This window comes from Melitaea cinxia, chromosome 10, assembly GCF_905220565.1.
Source record: "Melitaea cinxia chromosome 10, ilMelCinx1.1, whole genome shotgun sequence".
Classification (NCBI taxonomy): Eukaryota; Metazoa; Arthropoda; class Insecta; order Lepidoptera; family Nymphalidae; genus Melitaea; species Melitaea cinxia.
Window position 1 is genome coordinate 9,097,652 of NC_059403.1, and position 17,559 is coordinate 9,115,210.

The window sequence follows — 17,559 nt, forward strand, 5'->3', positions numbered from 1 at the left end:
AACGGCGGAGTTGGTACACCGCTGTGCCGAGTAAATAAATTTAAATACCTGGACCACAGTGTTACCGACAGTTTGAAGGATGATTTTCACTGAGGTAGGGCACAGCAGGAATTTCCTGCTCAAAATATGGACCAGCCCGACTGGGGTAGTACCTCGACCTTACAGAAGATCACAGCAAAATAATACTGTTTCCAAGCAGTATTGTGTACCTGTTGGTGAGTAAGGTGACCAGAGCTCCTGGGGGGATTGTGGATTGGGTCGGCAACGCGCTTGCAATGATTTCGGTATTGCAGGCGTCTATAAGCTACGGTAATCGCTTACCATCAGGTGAGCCGTACGCTTGTTCGCCGACCTAGTGACATAAAAAAAAAGAAGAAGGATGACAGTGATATTAAGAGGCAACGTCGGTCTCTTTCTGTCCGATGCAACATGTTAGCTCGGAGATTTGCAAGGTGTACGAAGCCAGTCAAATTAACGCTTTTTAAAGCATACTGTCAGTCATTTTACACCTGCAGTCTTTGGGCTGACTACACGCAGCGAGTATACAGCGATCTACGGGTCCAGTTCAACAACGCATTCAGGGTTCTGATGGGGTTGCCGCGGTAGTGCAGAGCCTCACGCATGTTTGCGGAGGCGCATACGAATTCCATGGCTCCTCCAGCGGAATGCTGAATGTGTTTGTTGACCGGTGGCACTCGCCACTGATGTATCGGTGAGTGCAGCTTTATAAAAGACCGAATTGTGTAACTGTGTCGTACTAACATTAGTTTCTAAGTTTTAAAATGTTACTAACAATTACAGACTGAAGTAATGTTAAAGGAAACCACCACACCGTTCACTTTACACTCAAGTTGTACCTTTAAGTCTTACAAAGTCACCCGATACAGATATTATAAATTGCATCATTTAAATCACGTAAATAAAACTGCAAGAACATAATTTTCTTTTATGTACGAATTTAATATTGAAATTATTATGTGACTAATGGTTTGTTATAAAGACAATTTTCATATTGTTATTGTTGTATTGTTGTATTGTGTTGTTGGAATAAGATAATATTGAACAATTTGATATTCAAGTACAAGTGTCTAATATAAAAGGCAAAATATTTTTTTATAGGTATATGAATAAGGTGTTCGACTCTTAACTTCGTTCCTTCAAACGTGCAGTTTTTTATGTGTAATAATAGATCACGTGCGTTGTGGAAAAAATTACTAGCCCATTTTTAAATTTGACTTTGTTTAAATAGCCGGCCTACTTTGACTCGTTCCACATTATACAATAAAAACGTTCTACGAGAAGAAGAATTCATTATTTAACTATATATGGCAGTTAGTGTTTATCTTTCACTTTATCGACGGTTTTTTAGTGCTAAGAAAAATAGCATTGGATGGTGATGCAGAAGTACGTTGCCAGTATAACTCGTATAATTATTCTTCATCTTAATATCCCTTCCCTATCCCTGCCCTACCCCTATTAAGATGAATAAAATTTTAAAAAAGTGCTAGGAATTTTTTAAACTTTACTTTCTATCACCCCAAAATTTTTCGCTCATCTATCGCATGTCGCACCGTGTCGCGTTACAGCTGGCCGCGGAGTAAGGATAAAGTGAAAAGCACATGGCAGGGCAGCCAGGGCCAATATGGCGGCACCCATAGCTCGCATCAGCTGACCGTGATATTCTTGCTTATTCGTGCAATTGTTCCGAGGTATTTGTGTGTTTTGATCTGTGTAATTATTATAAATGTTTTTATTCACTAAAATTTCACTTTCATTGTGGTTTCATAAAACCACACAATTCTTTTATCCCGTGTAACGTGATCTATAGCACTTACAGAACCCCCATTTGAAGTACCGCAGTTAGAAGTCGAACACATGTATATAAAATGTTTGTTTTTGTAACATAACTCTTTTATTGAAAATATAAATAAAAACATAAAAAAGAATATCATATAATAAGTTAAACGTTGAGCACGTGTAAAGTATACAACTATTTTTTTTTAATGTTTATTTTGGCTGTACTTATCTATTTGAAAATTATTTAAACTGATTGATCTACGTTGATTGCAGAGGGGAATTAATTAGTCAAACTGTCAGTGATAGGAAATACAACATAAACCAAAGAGTAGAGCAACATCGCCTCACTCTAATATTATTGGTGGTTCGTGAAGCATTCCCAACGTTTGCGCATGGAAACTAGTGAATTTCGAAGCACTGTCGAATTCTTGACCTCAAAAAAATGGTAAGAATTAAAAAAAAATGTTTATTTAAAAAAAATATTATTTTATATTTATTTCTTTGAAAATTGCTAATTTTGAATATACATTGTTTATAAATACACCAACATAAACAATTTCTTTTTCAAAATAAATAGAAATTGCATTCATTTAGTATTTTGGTTATATTCATTTCGATTCTAATTATTTTTATGGTAGTGTCAAATAAAATAATCACTTAAGCATTACGATTATGAATTTCGAATTTTTTTCATATCAAGGCATTCAGTTCGACTGTACACACATGCTTTAAAAGAATTTAGTAAAGTACCTCCTCAAACATTAGCATGATGTTATGAAATATAAGAATGTACAAAATTATTTCATTATCGATCTATATAGCATACTATATTATATAATACATATGTGAAAATGCGTTAATTGAGCATTTTTAACCGACTTCCAAAAAAGGAGGAGGTTCTCGAATTCGACTGTATTTTTTTTTTAATGTATGTTACATCAGAACTTTTGACCGTGTGGACCGATTTCGACAATTTTTGTTTTAATCGAAAGGTGGTGTGTGTCAATTGGTCCCATTTAAATTTATTTGAAATCTAACAACTACTTTTCGAGTTATATCTAATAATGCGTTTTTACTTGACGCTTTTTTCGTCGACCTACGTTGTATTATACCGCATAACTTTCTACTGGATGTATCGATTTTGATAATTCTTTTTTTGTTGGAGAGGACATATTCCTAGTTTAGTACCGTGATAAGGAAACCAGGATCTTATGATGGGATCCCAGAGAAATCGAGGGAAACTCTCGAAAATCCGCAATAACTTTTTACTGGGTGTACCGATTTTGATAATTCTTTTTTTGTTGGAAAAAAGATATCCTTAATTTAGTACCATGATAAGGAAACCAGGATCTGATGATGGGATCCTAGAGAAATCGAGGGAACTTCTTGAAAATCCGCAATAACTTTTTACTGGGTGTACCGATTTTAATAATTTTTAATTTAATCGAAAGCTGATCTTTGTCATGTGGTCACATATAAATTTTATTGAGATCTGATAACTACTTTTTGAGTAATCTTTGATAAGGCGTAGTTACTTGACTATTTTTTCGTGGGTCTACGTTGTATTAGTCGTCGATGTAATTGAAGTCGGTTTTTTTTTCGTTTGCGAGCAAACACAATTATATGCATTTTAGCTGTAGTAAATTATTATTAGGTACCTACTATAATTTATCTGAATTAAATATTCATTACTTTTGACACACGCGTCCCTTACAGAAACATGTGGGATATAATTAACATGAAACAAATATCTATAAAATAAGCGTGTGTGCCAGAAACGACACACGACTGCAATTAACACCATAAAAACGATTACCGTGGCAACTAAAATGTTCTATTAAATGGATCAAATTGTAATTAATAAAAACAAAAGCACCCAAAAAGCAAAATATATTTCTACGCTTTATATTCCTTTCGATACAGTAAATGTTGGTATACTATTACGTACTCCTATATCTTCCTACAGCTATAAGCGCTGTAAAGCGTATCTCTCCGAGTCACTGCTATTTCGTTGTTTCACACCATTTCACTGCGCATATTTTTTCACACCGTGCATCATATAGTTTCTTAAGGAGTAAACTTTAAAATGATAATAATAAAAATAACAGTCTTGATACAAATACTGTGATTGTATAAAATAATTTTTTTGTTATAGTAAAAATATAAAAGAAGTGATATAGAAATATAGAGTCTGCATATCAGTGTACCTAAACAAAAAAGGAAAGTCACTCAGCGTATGTCGAGATACGGGAGGGGTATTTAATGACCAATGCTAATTTTCAGTGACCTTTATAGATTTGTACCACTGTAAAAAAAACAAGAAACTATTAAGTTTCATATTCACCTAGTAATAATTTAATAATAAATAAGATTAACATATTTTTAAAAATGTTAAAAAAAAATCCGCTATGACTTTCAAAATAATAGCAAGTGAAGCCGCAAATATCATCTATAGGTGATATATTCAACGCAAATACCAAATTTTTAGTGACCGCGGAAACTTTGCGATATACATTACGTAAATTGTGTTTTAGTTACGAAACCTGGTAGGTAGGTAATATATCCGCCAACCCAAATTGGAGCAGCGTGGTGGATTAAGCTCTGATCCTTCTCCTACATGGGGAAAGAAGCCTATGCCTACCCGTTGGATAATACAAGGCTAAAGCGTGTTAACGCGTACGAAACAAAAAAAAACATATTTATTGAAAATATCATATTTTAATACCATCGATAAAGTAAAGGTCAGCTCTGTTTTATTAGATAGATAAACCCATCACAATCAATACAAAATCGTGATAAATATTTATTATTCAGCGATAACTACATTTTGATTACTACATTACTTACAGCTAAATATTGTTCCAATTTTAATGTAAACTGCGTATAATTCTTATTTTTTTAGAGACATAATAAGTTGCAAACAATAATATGTTTTGATCACGTATCATAAAACTGTGTTAAGGAAAATTCTAATTAACATAGTAAAGTATTATGAAGTAGGTATACGTAATTTCAAAACAATAACAATTGCCCATATATATCGTCAATTGTTAATACAGCCTATAAAGCCATTGACATCACGACGTAAGACAATGTTCCTCATAGACGTCAACTAGTTTAATGCTCTTCACGATTTTGATCTTACAAAACCAGCCAACGTGTACATAGATCTTAAATATATAATTATTGAAATGTAGATTCCTTCTAAATCTTTTAACTGCATATTTCATTGATTACTCCGAGTAGAAATTTTTTCGTCTTCCTTAGAAGGACCGGACCAGGCATGCCTGATCAGGACTAGATAAGGCATGTAACGCAGATGATTAGTCTGGATCTAATCAGGATGAGATGAGATCAGCCGGCTCGGCCCGGCCCTTTTAAAAAACATGAATTTGAAAAAAATGTTTAACAAAAAAAAAAAGCGAATTGATATTATAAATGTAGCTTAACATAATTATTATGATATTTATTTCCGTTTATTTTTTCCAATGTATTATTTATTTATGTTTTTACTTTAAATATAAATTATTTTTATTTATTTTTGTTATTAATTAATTATCATTATTAATTAAATTTTATTTATTAACTTCTAATAATTAACTATTTCCTATTACTTACGACTGCTCCACTGTGTAGAAATGGACTCCCTGCTAGACTGTCCTGATAACTGTATATACATATACAAAGCGCGCTTAAAACATTGTTAGCGCGATTCAGGCTCAGTTCGCGTAATTTCTTTCAGGCTATCCTGATCTGGACCGGACCGGGTCCTGATCCAGTATGCCTTATCATACTTGATTATATTTTACATCAGGCTATCCTGATCTGGACCGGACAGGGTCCTGATCCAGTATGCCTTACCATACTTGATTATATTTTACATCAAGCTATCCTGATCAGGACCAGACCGGATCCTGATCCAGTATGCCTTACCATACTTGATTATATTTTACATCAGGCTATCCTTGTCTGGACCAGACCTGGTCCTGATAGAGCTTGCCGGATCCGGCATGCCTCATTGTATCCTGATCCGGTCTAGATACATGATCTGGTTGAGCCTGACCTTATTTCTAGTCGGGACGTAAGACAAATTAAAAACAAAAATAATTATTAAGTAATTAAATAAGTAAACAATACACAAGTTTTTTTTTATAGCTAACATATTCGTGGATATTATTTTTAAATTGTGTTATAATTATATTTTATTTGTAAAACCTCTAAGAGTATTTAATGATGTCTAACGATTGTATTAAAATTACAATTTCTTTATTGATAAACTTGAATTAAAAGTCGTACTAAACGTAAAAACGTTGTTAAAGTTATTTTTGTCTATCAGCTGTTCTGTCATTCGTCAGCTGTTGCATAATTTGAACTTAAAAAAAATACAAAACATACGAGTATAGATTTAGATTTTTTGTTAGTTAAAACGGTATTTTATATATCTATGTCTATGTTTATATGAGTAAGCTATATAATACTAACTGACCTGGCAATCTTCGTACCGCACATTTTTTGCGTATATATCGACTTTTTTTTTATTTTCTATTATACAAACCTTGTCCAACAATAAAAAACTATAAAAAAAAAATTTCCAGGTTGTTGTTCGCGGATCCATATATTTCGGTGATTGGTTTTTATTTATACAGTTAGATAAAATAAATCCAGAGGATAAGATCTGCTTTCAAAACTTAATTAATATAGACAAATCTATCGACTATGATAAATCTTAAATTTAATATACCTATATAAATAACCTAATAACCTGACCAATCATAGAATTACGTGTTATACCCATAAATATTACATATAATTATCATATATATTAATATGTTAAGGTTAAGATGTTTGCCTCTCTTTTTAGAAAAAATCTCATAATCACTGCACATAAATCATTTTATAGACAATTGCTTGCTCTACCGGCATCCACAATTAAAAATTTGATTTTTTCTTTTGTTTTTGTAAATTCGTTAATTATTAAAATTATATAGGTATATGACGGACTTAATTTTGAAACTACGTCAACATGTTGACAATTATTATACTTATTTATTCGCACGGGTATTTCTAGTCTTATAATATTTCAGCAATACAAATGGTGACAGTGCATATTTTAGATTATATTCTTTTGATAACCCCGCATGAAAGTAGTGACTTGAAAGCCTTTGTTGGTTTCCTTTCTGTTACATAGTCCACTTCCACTGGATTATCCAACAACGTGTGTTTTTCATTATCATGTAAGTACTTTGCTTTTTGCAGCGACTGACACGGGTAGTGCTAGATTTTTTTTAACATAAAGTTGCCAACAAATCGTGCAATTTTTCGCTTCGCGCGATTTGTTGGCTTAGTTTGGACTACTGGTTTAAATTGTAAAATTGTTTTCGAATTGGATTTCGGAGGAAAGCAGTAGGCTTGTCTCTCTTCAAATTAACATGGTGTCAAACCGCGGAGCACAATTTATAGATTATTAATAAAAAAAAAATTTTTAATGTATTTCACCAGGACGGACCCGATGAAACGTGGTAACGATCTGACGATGAGCTTTGAATATATACAATAAAATCCTTAATTTTTCTTATTATATTATAAGAAATCCGAATTATTAATACCTTGTAGTTGACATTTTCAATTCTTTTAATTGTCTCTACACTAAAGTTATATTAACGCAAAATCTATTTCTTTATTAAAAGTAATGTTTTACTTGCCCTGTTTTAAACTCATGATTTATAATATTTTACGCGCTTATTTTTAGTAGCCTTCTCATTTTGTCTTGAGCTCCTCCTGTTAGCGACATTTCATTATTTTATTGTAAGAACAAGACGCTAAAAGTTAATTTAAAAATAAGCCTTCATAATTCAGCTGCAATTAACATCGTGTAACAAATTAACAATCGAAATGTAGCTACCCATTCATCAAAGTAAACAAAATAACAAAATATGCCTCTAACTTTGATTAGAAGTTCTCTATGCAAAACTACTCGACAAGCTGACACATTTATTTTTTCCAGGCTCAACCCAAAACTACGATGGGTAATGTTAACCCAGCATTCATTCCTACGGAACCACCCCCAGAGTATGCTTATACCAGTGAACCAACGATACCGCCTCCGGCATCAAAAGCACCCATAGAAGAAAAAAAGGAAAAATTGGTAAATATTTCAATTATTGATGTTTTCCTACAGCACAATTGCTTTATCTTAAAATATTCATACCTATATATTCCCAATTTGCTTTCGCAGGAATACGCATATTTTCAACCTACTTTATTCTATTTAACCCTTTTCATCATTATCATCATCATTCCAGCCTATTGCAGTCCACTGCTGGACATAGGCCTCCACAAGTTCGCGCCAAAAATGCGTGAACTCATGTGTGTTGCCCATAGTCACCACGCTGGGCAGGTGGGTTGGTGACCGCAGGGCTGGCTTTGTCGCACCAAAGACGCTGCTGCTCGTCTACGGCCTGTGTGTTTCAAAGCCAGCGAAACCCTTTTGCGCCTGCTTTTCTAAAGCAATGTTTTAAATTTGTTAGTGATTCTCAACGTAGTCTTCGATATGAGGATAACTTACTTCTTGAAATCCCCTATCACTATATTTCTATATATATATATATATATAGTAAACTACAAACATATATATATATATATGTGTGTGTGTGTGTAAATGTGTATTATATATTATATACTAAAATATTTATATATAAGTTTTTTATGTTTATGTAAGTATATACGTAGTATATTTACACGTTTAGGCCGCCCATTGTACCTTATGATACTTTGTTAAAATCAATCTGATATGTACCTTCATATCTGTTTTGGTGTACAATAAAGTATATTGTATATTATGTTATGTTTCTATCATTTACAGAAAGATGATTTAGGAGAAAGTGAACCTGTAAGAGCTGTGTGGGGTAATCAAATCGAGTTTCTCATGTCCTGTATAGCAACATCCGTGGGTCTCGGCAACGTATGGCGATTTCCCTTTGTTGCTTATCAAAACGGCGGCGGAGCTTTCCTTATTCCATATATAATAGTTCTATTACTAATAGGAAAGCCCATGTATTACGCTGAAGTAATAATAGGACAATTCAGCTCTAGAAATAATGTCAAAGTGTGGGCAATGGCTCCAGCAATGAAAGGTAAATAATACCTTGACCAGAAACCACAAAAAATTAATTTTTAGTGACTTTAGAAAAAAAAAAATTAAAAATGTTTTTCCACAATTTTGTTTTACTATACGAGTACAATAAATTATATTAACCGCTAAACATTCTTAATTTTAGGAGTTGGTTACGCACAGTCATTGGCTTGTGCATATATTCTTTCCTACTACGTATCAATCGTAGCCTTATGTCTATACTATTTAGCTATGAGCTTTACTGCAACGTTACCATGGTCTGTTTGTGAACCTCACTGGGAAAATTGTGTACCATCTGGATTGACGGAAAATATTACCCTAACGAATGATTCTGTTACCAGTGCCGAATTGTATTTTGTGTAAGTTAACAATCATTTCACGAGTTTAATATTCAGGTATATTAATTGCAACTGTTGACCAACTATTATTTGCTAAAAAAAATATTTATATAGATAAATATTTTTCTTATAGACGCACAGTACTTCAACAAATTGATGGAATTGAAGATGGTCTTGGTAAGTTTAGAAAACAAGCAAACTATCACACACAAATTATAAGAAAAAACAGAGATTCTGATACTAAAATTTCAATTTCTAACAATATTTTCTGCGACTATATGATAAACCTTTATCATTGTAACAAAAACGAATAAATATATTTTTATACATCATTTGTAATACTGTTAAAACCTTGTATTGGTGTGCGAAAGTGTAAATAAATACTGACATAACACAATTCTTCAATAAATAAAACGATATATTTTTTTTTTATTATTATTTTATGTATAGGAAATAAGAATTTAACTAAAAATATTAATGATCATTTTTAGGTACACCTTTATGGTACTTGACACTATGTCTGCTAGCATCATGGTTTGTAATCTTCGTCATCGTGTCCAGAGGTGTTAAAAGTTCAGGAAAAGCATCATATTTCCTTGCCATCTTTCCTTACGTCGTAATGATCATTCTTCTAATAAGGTATAAAAAATATTGTTTTATATTTTTTTTAAAGAATGTGAAATTAATTGATACAATTTAACTTATCCAGCGAAATCCTCATCCGTTTTGTCTAGTAGGGCTTTACTTGTTCTTGAAACTTTTCCCTTTTCTTCTTGTAAAAAAATCATTTTATAGTTCAATTTTCTATTCTTTATCTAGCAGGATTTTAAGAATGTCTATTATGCATACCTACACTTAAAAAAAATCTACGGATATCCGTATATTTCATATATTTCAAGGTATTATCAGTGGCCTTGGCAAGAATACTGCATTGTATTTCGAAACATTCGTATTAGTGGTGTAATATTAAAATTTAAATGAAATGATACTGCAGCATTAAATTTGATTACAATATTATAATGAAATATATAAAATTATCTACTAATTAAATTAACAAAGATAATAAGAATTTTATTTATATTTTACAGTATTTAACGGTTGCTCATTAAATCGTTCGCGTAGTAATTTATTATATTATATAATATACAAAGAGGTGTTAAAATAGTACCTACTATTGTATAAAAATACCTATAATTGTTGTGGAATCCGTTCTTGTTAGACGTCTACTAGCTAATAACTACGTCCATGCTAATTTTCATCTCTACGTCAAGTGGTTTTCGACATTTCGTGATGTTTGAATGATCTAATGATTTTATATTCAATATGTATTTTTCAATATGTATATCATTGTATAGTTACAATAAAAAAAATCAGCAATCATTTACATAGGTCGTGTTTAAGTGCTTTTATTGCATATATTTATCATTTGTAACTCTTTTCTTCCGAGTGGTCGATTTATAAATCGTCTTATTGATATTCTAAATAATAAAAAAAAAAAAGAATTAATGTCTACTGTCTACTTCAATAAGTACTTTTTTACTACAGTAGACAATATAATATAAGAAATAACAACACCTTTACGTCAATTTAAAGCAATTAAATTCGCCCTCGCAGAATAGTTTTTATACTTTGTGTGAGTATAGAGTTTGAGAAAATCAATAAAATAAAAATGTGCGGAAATCATTATTAATTACATTTTAACGAATATTAATATTTTCGTATTATCTTATAAATTTCATCCTTTTATTTCAATAATAAAAAGTGGTTCGTTTATCGACGATCGCGAAATAAGTAGGTCTAAAAGCATTCACAACGGTTTTTCATTGAGCGTTTCGCATAATTATTTATTGTAAACTACCTTTTAACATTAATATATGAGATATTTAGTCTAGCCTATCATATCTAGAAATAAATGCCAGCATATTTTAATATTAGTCTAGATATTAATTATTACAAACATTAGTTTCTTTAAAAAGATAAGACGATTCAGCGATTGCATATTTCTTGGTGAAAGGATCGAAAAGAAGTTAGGAAATACCCTATAATGCTGGTAGGTAGTGCAAACCACGATCAAATCGATACCTGATATAAAGAAAATTGTATCTGATTTTGTAAACTTTTCATGAGAGCGTTTTACAATTTTGTTGCAATTAAAGTGGCCCAGTGATATTAAATAAAGACGCATCCGTAATGAAGTGAATTGTCATACGATTATTTTTTGCGTTCTGTAGTACGACTTGACCACGTTGTAATACATCAAACGAACAGCTGTTTTTGTTCAAGTTACAGTGATTAAGAATACGATTGTTTTAGTTGAAAAAAAAAAACATTGTATGAACAGTTCCAATAATGTAGTACATCAACTTAATGTATATTATAAGCTGCTGTGATGTCGAAAATTGAGTTAAAAAAGTGGTATTTGTTATTAGAATGTTACGGTGTTTAAAGAAAATTAATATTGTCGCTTTTATTATATATTTTTATTTTCATATCGGTAATACAGTATCGAAATAAACCGGTAGTAGGCATAACGTTCGCGTCGTAAGTTTAAGCGGGCAATTCCCGTTCTTGTAGCTGCGCTGCGCTAGCTCGGATTGCGGTCCGAACGTACACCATATCTCTATCTCATTCGCTCCCGTGTGTTGCGTGATTTTACTTAAAACTTATTTATTTGTGATAGACGACAGGCCCCGGGCGTGACGCGAGCAAGTTTTCATCTCTGTTTCGCGTTAATGTTTATATTGCATATAACGAATAATTCAAAACAAAAAACTTAATTACTTTCATAGTTAAAGAAGCCAGTCTTATGAAAAACCAAGCATTATCAATAAAAGCAAAGGAACATTACAGATTCTTCATTTTAAACGATGGCTCACAGATTTATATTTATTATTATTATTATTATTATTTTTTTAAAATAAATTATTTAAATTAAATAATTAATAAAATTAATAAAATAAATAAAAAAAAATTAAAAAAAAGTAAAATAAAATAATAATAAAAAATAAATAATAATAAATAATAATATAAAATTAATAATATAAAATAAATAATAATAAATAATAATATAAAATTAATAAATTAATTTTATACGGTAACCGTTTCAAACGGTTACCTTTATGAATCGGTTTGGCGAACCCTGCTCACAACACAACAACACAAAAAATTATATTGTAGACTGGTTTTTTGGGGCAGAAGAATCTTTAAAAGAAACAATGTGTCAATTTAACCAAATAGTTTCGAAAGAAATTTGACAAATTTTACATGTTGAGCACTGATGGTCTTTACGTTTGTGAGCAAATGTCACTTTTATTTATTGCTTAGCAACCAAACTGGAGCACCTATCTAATCAAAATTAAAAAAAGTAAAAACAAATAGGTTATTATTAAAAAAAAAAACTATATATATAAAAACAAAAAAAAAATCAAACCAGTGATTACTGTAATTAGCTCGTTTAAACAAACAAACTTTTCAGCTTTATAATATTAGTATAGATGAAATACATACCTACATAAATGTATGCATATTACAAAATAGAAGTTTTAATTTTTTTTTTTTTCATTTTTACGGGCAATTAAGTTAAAATTTTTGTGTTCAGTAAGCGTTTGAATAATGTAATTATGCTAATCGTCTCATTTTATGATTTTTGTTTTTTCTTACAGCACGGCTATTCTGCCCGGAGCTGGAGACGGTATTGTTTTCTTCATAACGCCGCAGTGGGAAAAGTTACTTGAACTTAGCGTAAGTTGTACTATTAAATATATACATACATAATATCAATACAATTAAGATTTTTTAAAATTATAATATAATTAAGTTAAAATTAGTCACATGTTGGTATTATCTATAAAAGTATTGTAAAACAGAGTAATATTTTACTAAATTTTTTACATTGGGTAATATTTAACAATACTCGTATGATTACGTCACTACGCTACAGCGCCAAAAATATAAATTTAGCTGCTAAGATAGGTACCTACTTTAATTGCCTAATCAAAATATATAGTCTATGATTAGAATGTTGATAAAATGCGAAATAGATAGTAATAGGTAAAGAAAGTGGGACCCTTCTTTATTATTATTCATTATTATTTTATTCCTTAAGGGTCTATCGTATAGGTATGCGTTAAGGTCTACTAAGTAAAGATAACTAACATCTAAAGAAAGTGATTCTGCCTACTAGCTGATAAGTTATATTATGTTATTATAATTCAATATTTTATACAATTTTATTACTATTTTTATAAAGTATACGAAATAAGTGTAGGTAGTAAAATAACATAGATAATTATTATATTTTTTTAGGTTTGGTATGCGGCCGTTACACAAGTGTTTTTCTCGCTATCAGTATGTACAGGACCGATTATTATGTTTTCTTCATATAACGGGTTCAAACAAAATGTTTACAGGTAAATAAAAAAACAAAAACGCAAACTTACGCACAGCTTAAGGTGTAATAAATACTTAAATATTTTTTATTTTTGCTCTAGGGATGCAATGATCATAACAACCTTGGACACGTTCACTAGTTTGCTCTCTGGTATAACAATTTTTGGTATCCTGGGCAATTTAGCGCATGTCTTGCAACAACCTGTCTCTGATGTAGTTGGATCAGGAGGCACCGGTCTTGCATTTATCTCTTATCCTGACGCTATCGCTAAGACTTTCCAACCTCAGGTACGCAATAGATTATTTTGTTATACCTATTAGTTGTATTAAAATCAAACAAATTTGCTTTAAATTTTTTGTTATATTGCAGCTATTTTCAGTTCTTTTCTTCTTGATGATGTTGGTTCTCGGAATAGGATCTGGCGTGGCACTGTTAACTTCTGTCAACACTATTTTGTTGGATGCTTTTCCCCGCGTGCCAACTATCGTGATGTCGGCAGGCAGTTGCACAGTTGGTTTTAGCATGGGCCTCGTTTATATGACTCCTGTGAGTATTTGAAATATTACAATTGCAATTTCAGGCTATTTTGACGAATACATATTCGTATAGTATCTATATTTTATTTCCGGAAGCTAGGGGAACAGAAACTAGGATATTAAATATACATCGATTCTAATACCCACTAGATAATTTTAACTTTTTTTAGGGTGGTCAATACATATTGGAATTGGTTGATTATTACGCTGGCACTTTCTTAGTATTATTCTGCGGTATCACAGAAATTGTTGGCTTATTTTGGATTTATGGTAATTATGTGAAGAATTATACGTTAATCGATTACATAAATTAATAATGTAATAATTTAATGTATCACTCAGATCAAAACCTGAAGGATTATATTATTACAGGTCTTGAAAACATTTGTCTTGATATTGAGTTCATGTCTAATCGTAAAACATCCATATATTGGCGGTTCTGCTGGGGCTTCGTTACGCCAGCTATGATGATTATTGTATTCATTTACGCGCTGGTAACGGTTGAAGCCTTGGTATTTGGGGAAGATTACATATATCCTGTTTTGGCTTACGGTATGTTTTATTGATAAGAATACTTTTGAGTTTAACTTTCCCAAGGCTATATCTTATAATTCAATTTGTTACAGTTTCTGGATACTTAATATTGGCCAGCGGAGTTGTACTTTTACCATTATTTATATTTGTGACTATGTACCAAAACAAAAACGCTGGCAATTTGAGGGATGTAAGTACAATATCTGTTTCCCAATGTATAAAATAACTGCTATAGAAAAAGTGTCATAAAAGTTCTTCTTTTATAACTTATACCTTTTAACATTATTGATATACCTGTATTTCATAGAATCTCAAGAAATCATTCCGGCCAAAATCTTCATGGGGCCCGCGCCCATTAGGCCTTAGAAGCGAATGGAAGTTATTCAAAGAAGTTGCTAAGATGAAGCGACAGCAAATGAGAACGTCGTGGCCCAGGCATATTTGGCTAATTATGACTGGTGGATATAGACGGAATGTGTAGGTAATAATAGGACTGTTTGCTAAGTAACAAAACTTTAGTAAATTTTTTACTAAATAGGAAAGAAATTAGAATTTAGCAGAAATATTATACGAATACATTAAATGTGTAAAGACGTGCGATTGATCTGTGAATAGCTGTAAAATATTATGATTATTTAATAATGAATGGTGAATTAAGTTTATTATATTATATATAAAATATATATAAATATAGTATATAAATTAAGTTTAAGTAAACTATTTCTCGAACATAAAATTAATGATTTCATATTGCATAAGCAATATATTGTAAGTGTAAATATTAAAATGCCCGAGTATTTTCGACCCATTCAAAAACTAGGTTTCCATGGCAAGAATTTTTTAAGTTTTTAATTACTTTTCTTAAAAAAAGTAAACGAGTTACAGACTTGTGTCCTTTTGTTACCTTGTAAACCTTTTGGATTTTTAATACTTAATTAACTACCCACTCTTAATAACTTCTTAATGTTTTCGAAATAAATATAATCCACAACAAAATGATTGTTTCTTCAAAAACGCAAAAGAGATTAATATCATATATAAAGATGTATCTCTTTATTATATTATCAAGGTAGTATCTAGTAAGTACTAAAGTAAGATTTAAACGTATTTATCGCCATTTATTAACTGGCTTACTAGAATCTAATTAATTAAGATTTATGTATTAAACGAAATATAATTTTACTAAAGATTTTCTGGTCTCATTTAGTCTAATTTACTTTTTGCTCACTGTAACACAAGCCTTTTACATTACTAGCTGACACCACAAACGTTGTTTCCATATACGTTATTAACGCCCTTAATTCCCCCCTCCCTCCTTATAACTTAGGAGTAGGAAATAAATGTTGGTCGATTCGCAGACCTACCCGATATGTACACAAAATTTCATAAAAAATCGGCCCAGCCATTTCGGAGGAGTATGGTAACTAGCATTGTGACACGAGAATTTTATTTATACAATAATAATTATAACTTATAAGATTTATTGTAATGTGTGACATAATGTATAATATGACTTGATTTTCATATTGTTTTACTTTTTCTGAGTTTTCAATCAGTTTCTACATTTTAGAAGTTTCACTTCTGCCGTGTATGAATTGCACATACACTTTTTTATATAAGCTTACAATTTTAATATATAAGCGAACAAAAGCGAAATCCTTATCTCTTGATATAATAATAATACCTACTTTCTTACCTTAACATATATTATAAAACATATTTCTCCGTCATGACACTCTGTCTGTTTGCAATTCTAAAAAACTACTATAGAATTAAAAAACTACTAAATGGATTTTTATGCATTTGCCACTAACAGATATTTTAATGAGAAGGTTTAGGTGTATAATTTGATATGGTTTTGGCTAAATTGTTCGAAATATGACGATATTTGTTTAAAAGGTCGAAATGAATTAAAAATGATCGCTTACAATACTGTAATTGGACTGCTATTTAGATGGATACAGTATATCATCATTACATCATGATTACAGCCTATACAGTCCACTGCTGGACATAGGCCTCCACAAGTTTACGCCAAAAATAACGTGACCTCATTTGTTTTGCCCATAGTCACCACGCTGGGCAGGCTGGTTGGTGACCGCAGAGTTGGTTTTGTCGCACCGAAGACGCTGCTGCCCGTCTTCGGCCTGTGTATTCCAAAGCCAGCAGTTGGATGATTATCCCGCCACCGGTCGACTTTTTAAGTTCCAAGGTGGTAGCGGAACTGTGTTATCCCTTAGTCGCCTCTTACGACACCCACGGGAAGAGAGGGGGTGGCTATATTCTTTAGTACCGTAGCCACACAGTACAGTACTTGATACAGTATATGTTTCCTGCTTAATATATAAAAATATGGAGCAGCCCGACTGGGGTAGAACTTCGACCTTACAGAGAACACAGCTAAATAATACTATAAGCTACGGAGAGAGAAGAGAAGAGAAGAGAGAGAGAGAGAGAAGAGATTATCTCTTACAATCAGGTGAGCCGTACGCTTGTTTGTCGACTAGTGACATTAAAAAAATCCTTATCAGCTTAAATACTCTTTAATCAACTTTTTATTTACTTTTAGTTCAGGAATTAAACTTCTTATATATATATATTTTCCATCTTGGTGATACCACATTTATTTTAAATTTATTATGTACATCTAACACAACATGCAGAAACCAATTCGTGAGAGAGAAAAAGAATAAACAGAAAAAAAAAACACAATGACTCATATCTATCAACACAGAAAATCAACGACATAAATAAATAGGAATAGATGAATATATAGGATGATAAATAAATAGGAATAGAATGAACTACACATGAACAACAATTATAAAATGA

General features: G+C 31.4%; 1 protein-coding gene across 1 annotated transcript; it reads left to right on the forward strand.

The window, feature by feature from the left end:
- The first annotated feature begins 2,146 nt into the window (after positions 1–2,146).
- Positions 2,147–15,208, forward strand: LOC123657073 (sodium-dependent nutrient amino acid transporter 1-like). The gene is made up of 14 exons (XM_045592664.1): positions 2,147–2,242; positions 7,802–7,942; positions 8,660–8,930; positions 9,075–9,288; positions 9,401–9,444; positions 9,759–9,906; positions 12,930–13,008; positions 13,573–13,676; positions 13,758–13,944; positions 14,027–14,203; positions 14,364–14,463; positions 14,566–14,745; positions 14,820–14,917; positions 15,035–15,208. Exons 1-14 carry the CDS (start codon positions 2,240–2,242, stop codon positions 15,206–15,208), a joined length of 1,920 nt encoding a protein of 639 aa, XP_045448620.1. The 5' UTR covers positions 2,147–2,239.
- Positions 15,209–17,559: the final 2,351 nt, after the last annotated feature.

Coding starts and splice junctions, on each gene's coding strand:
- LOC123657073 (XM_045592664.1), top strand. Junction 8,931..9,074: donor AATGGCTCCAGCAATGAAAG/GTAAATAATACC, acceptor TCTTAATTTTAG/GAGTTGGTTACGCACAGTCA. Junction 14,918..15,034: donor ACGCTGGCAATTTGAGGGAT/GTAAGTACAATA, acceptor TGTATTTCATAG/AATCTCAAGAAATCATTCCG.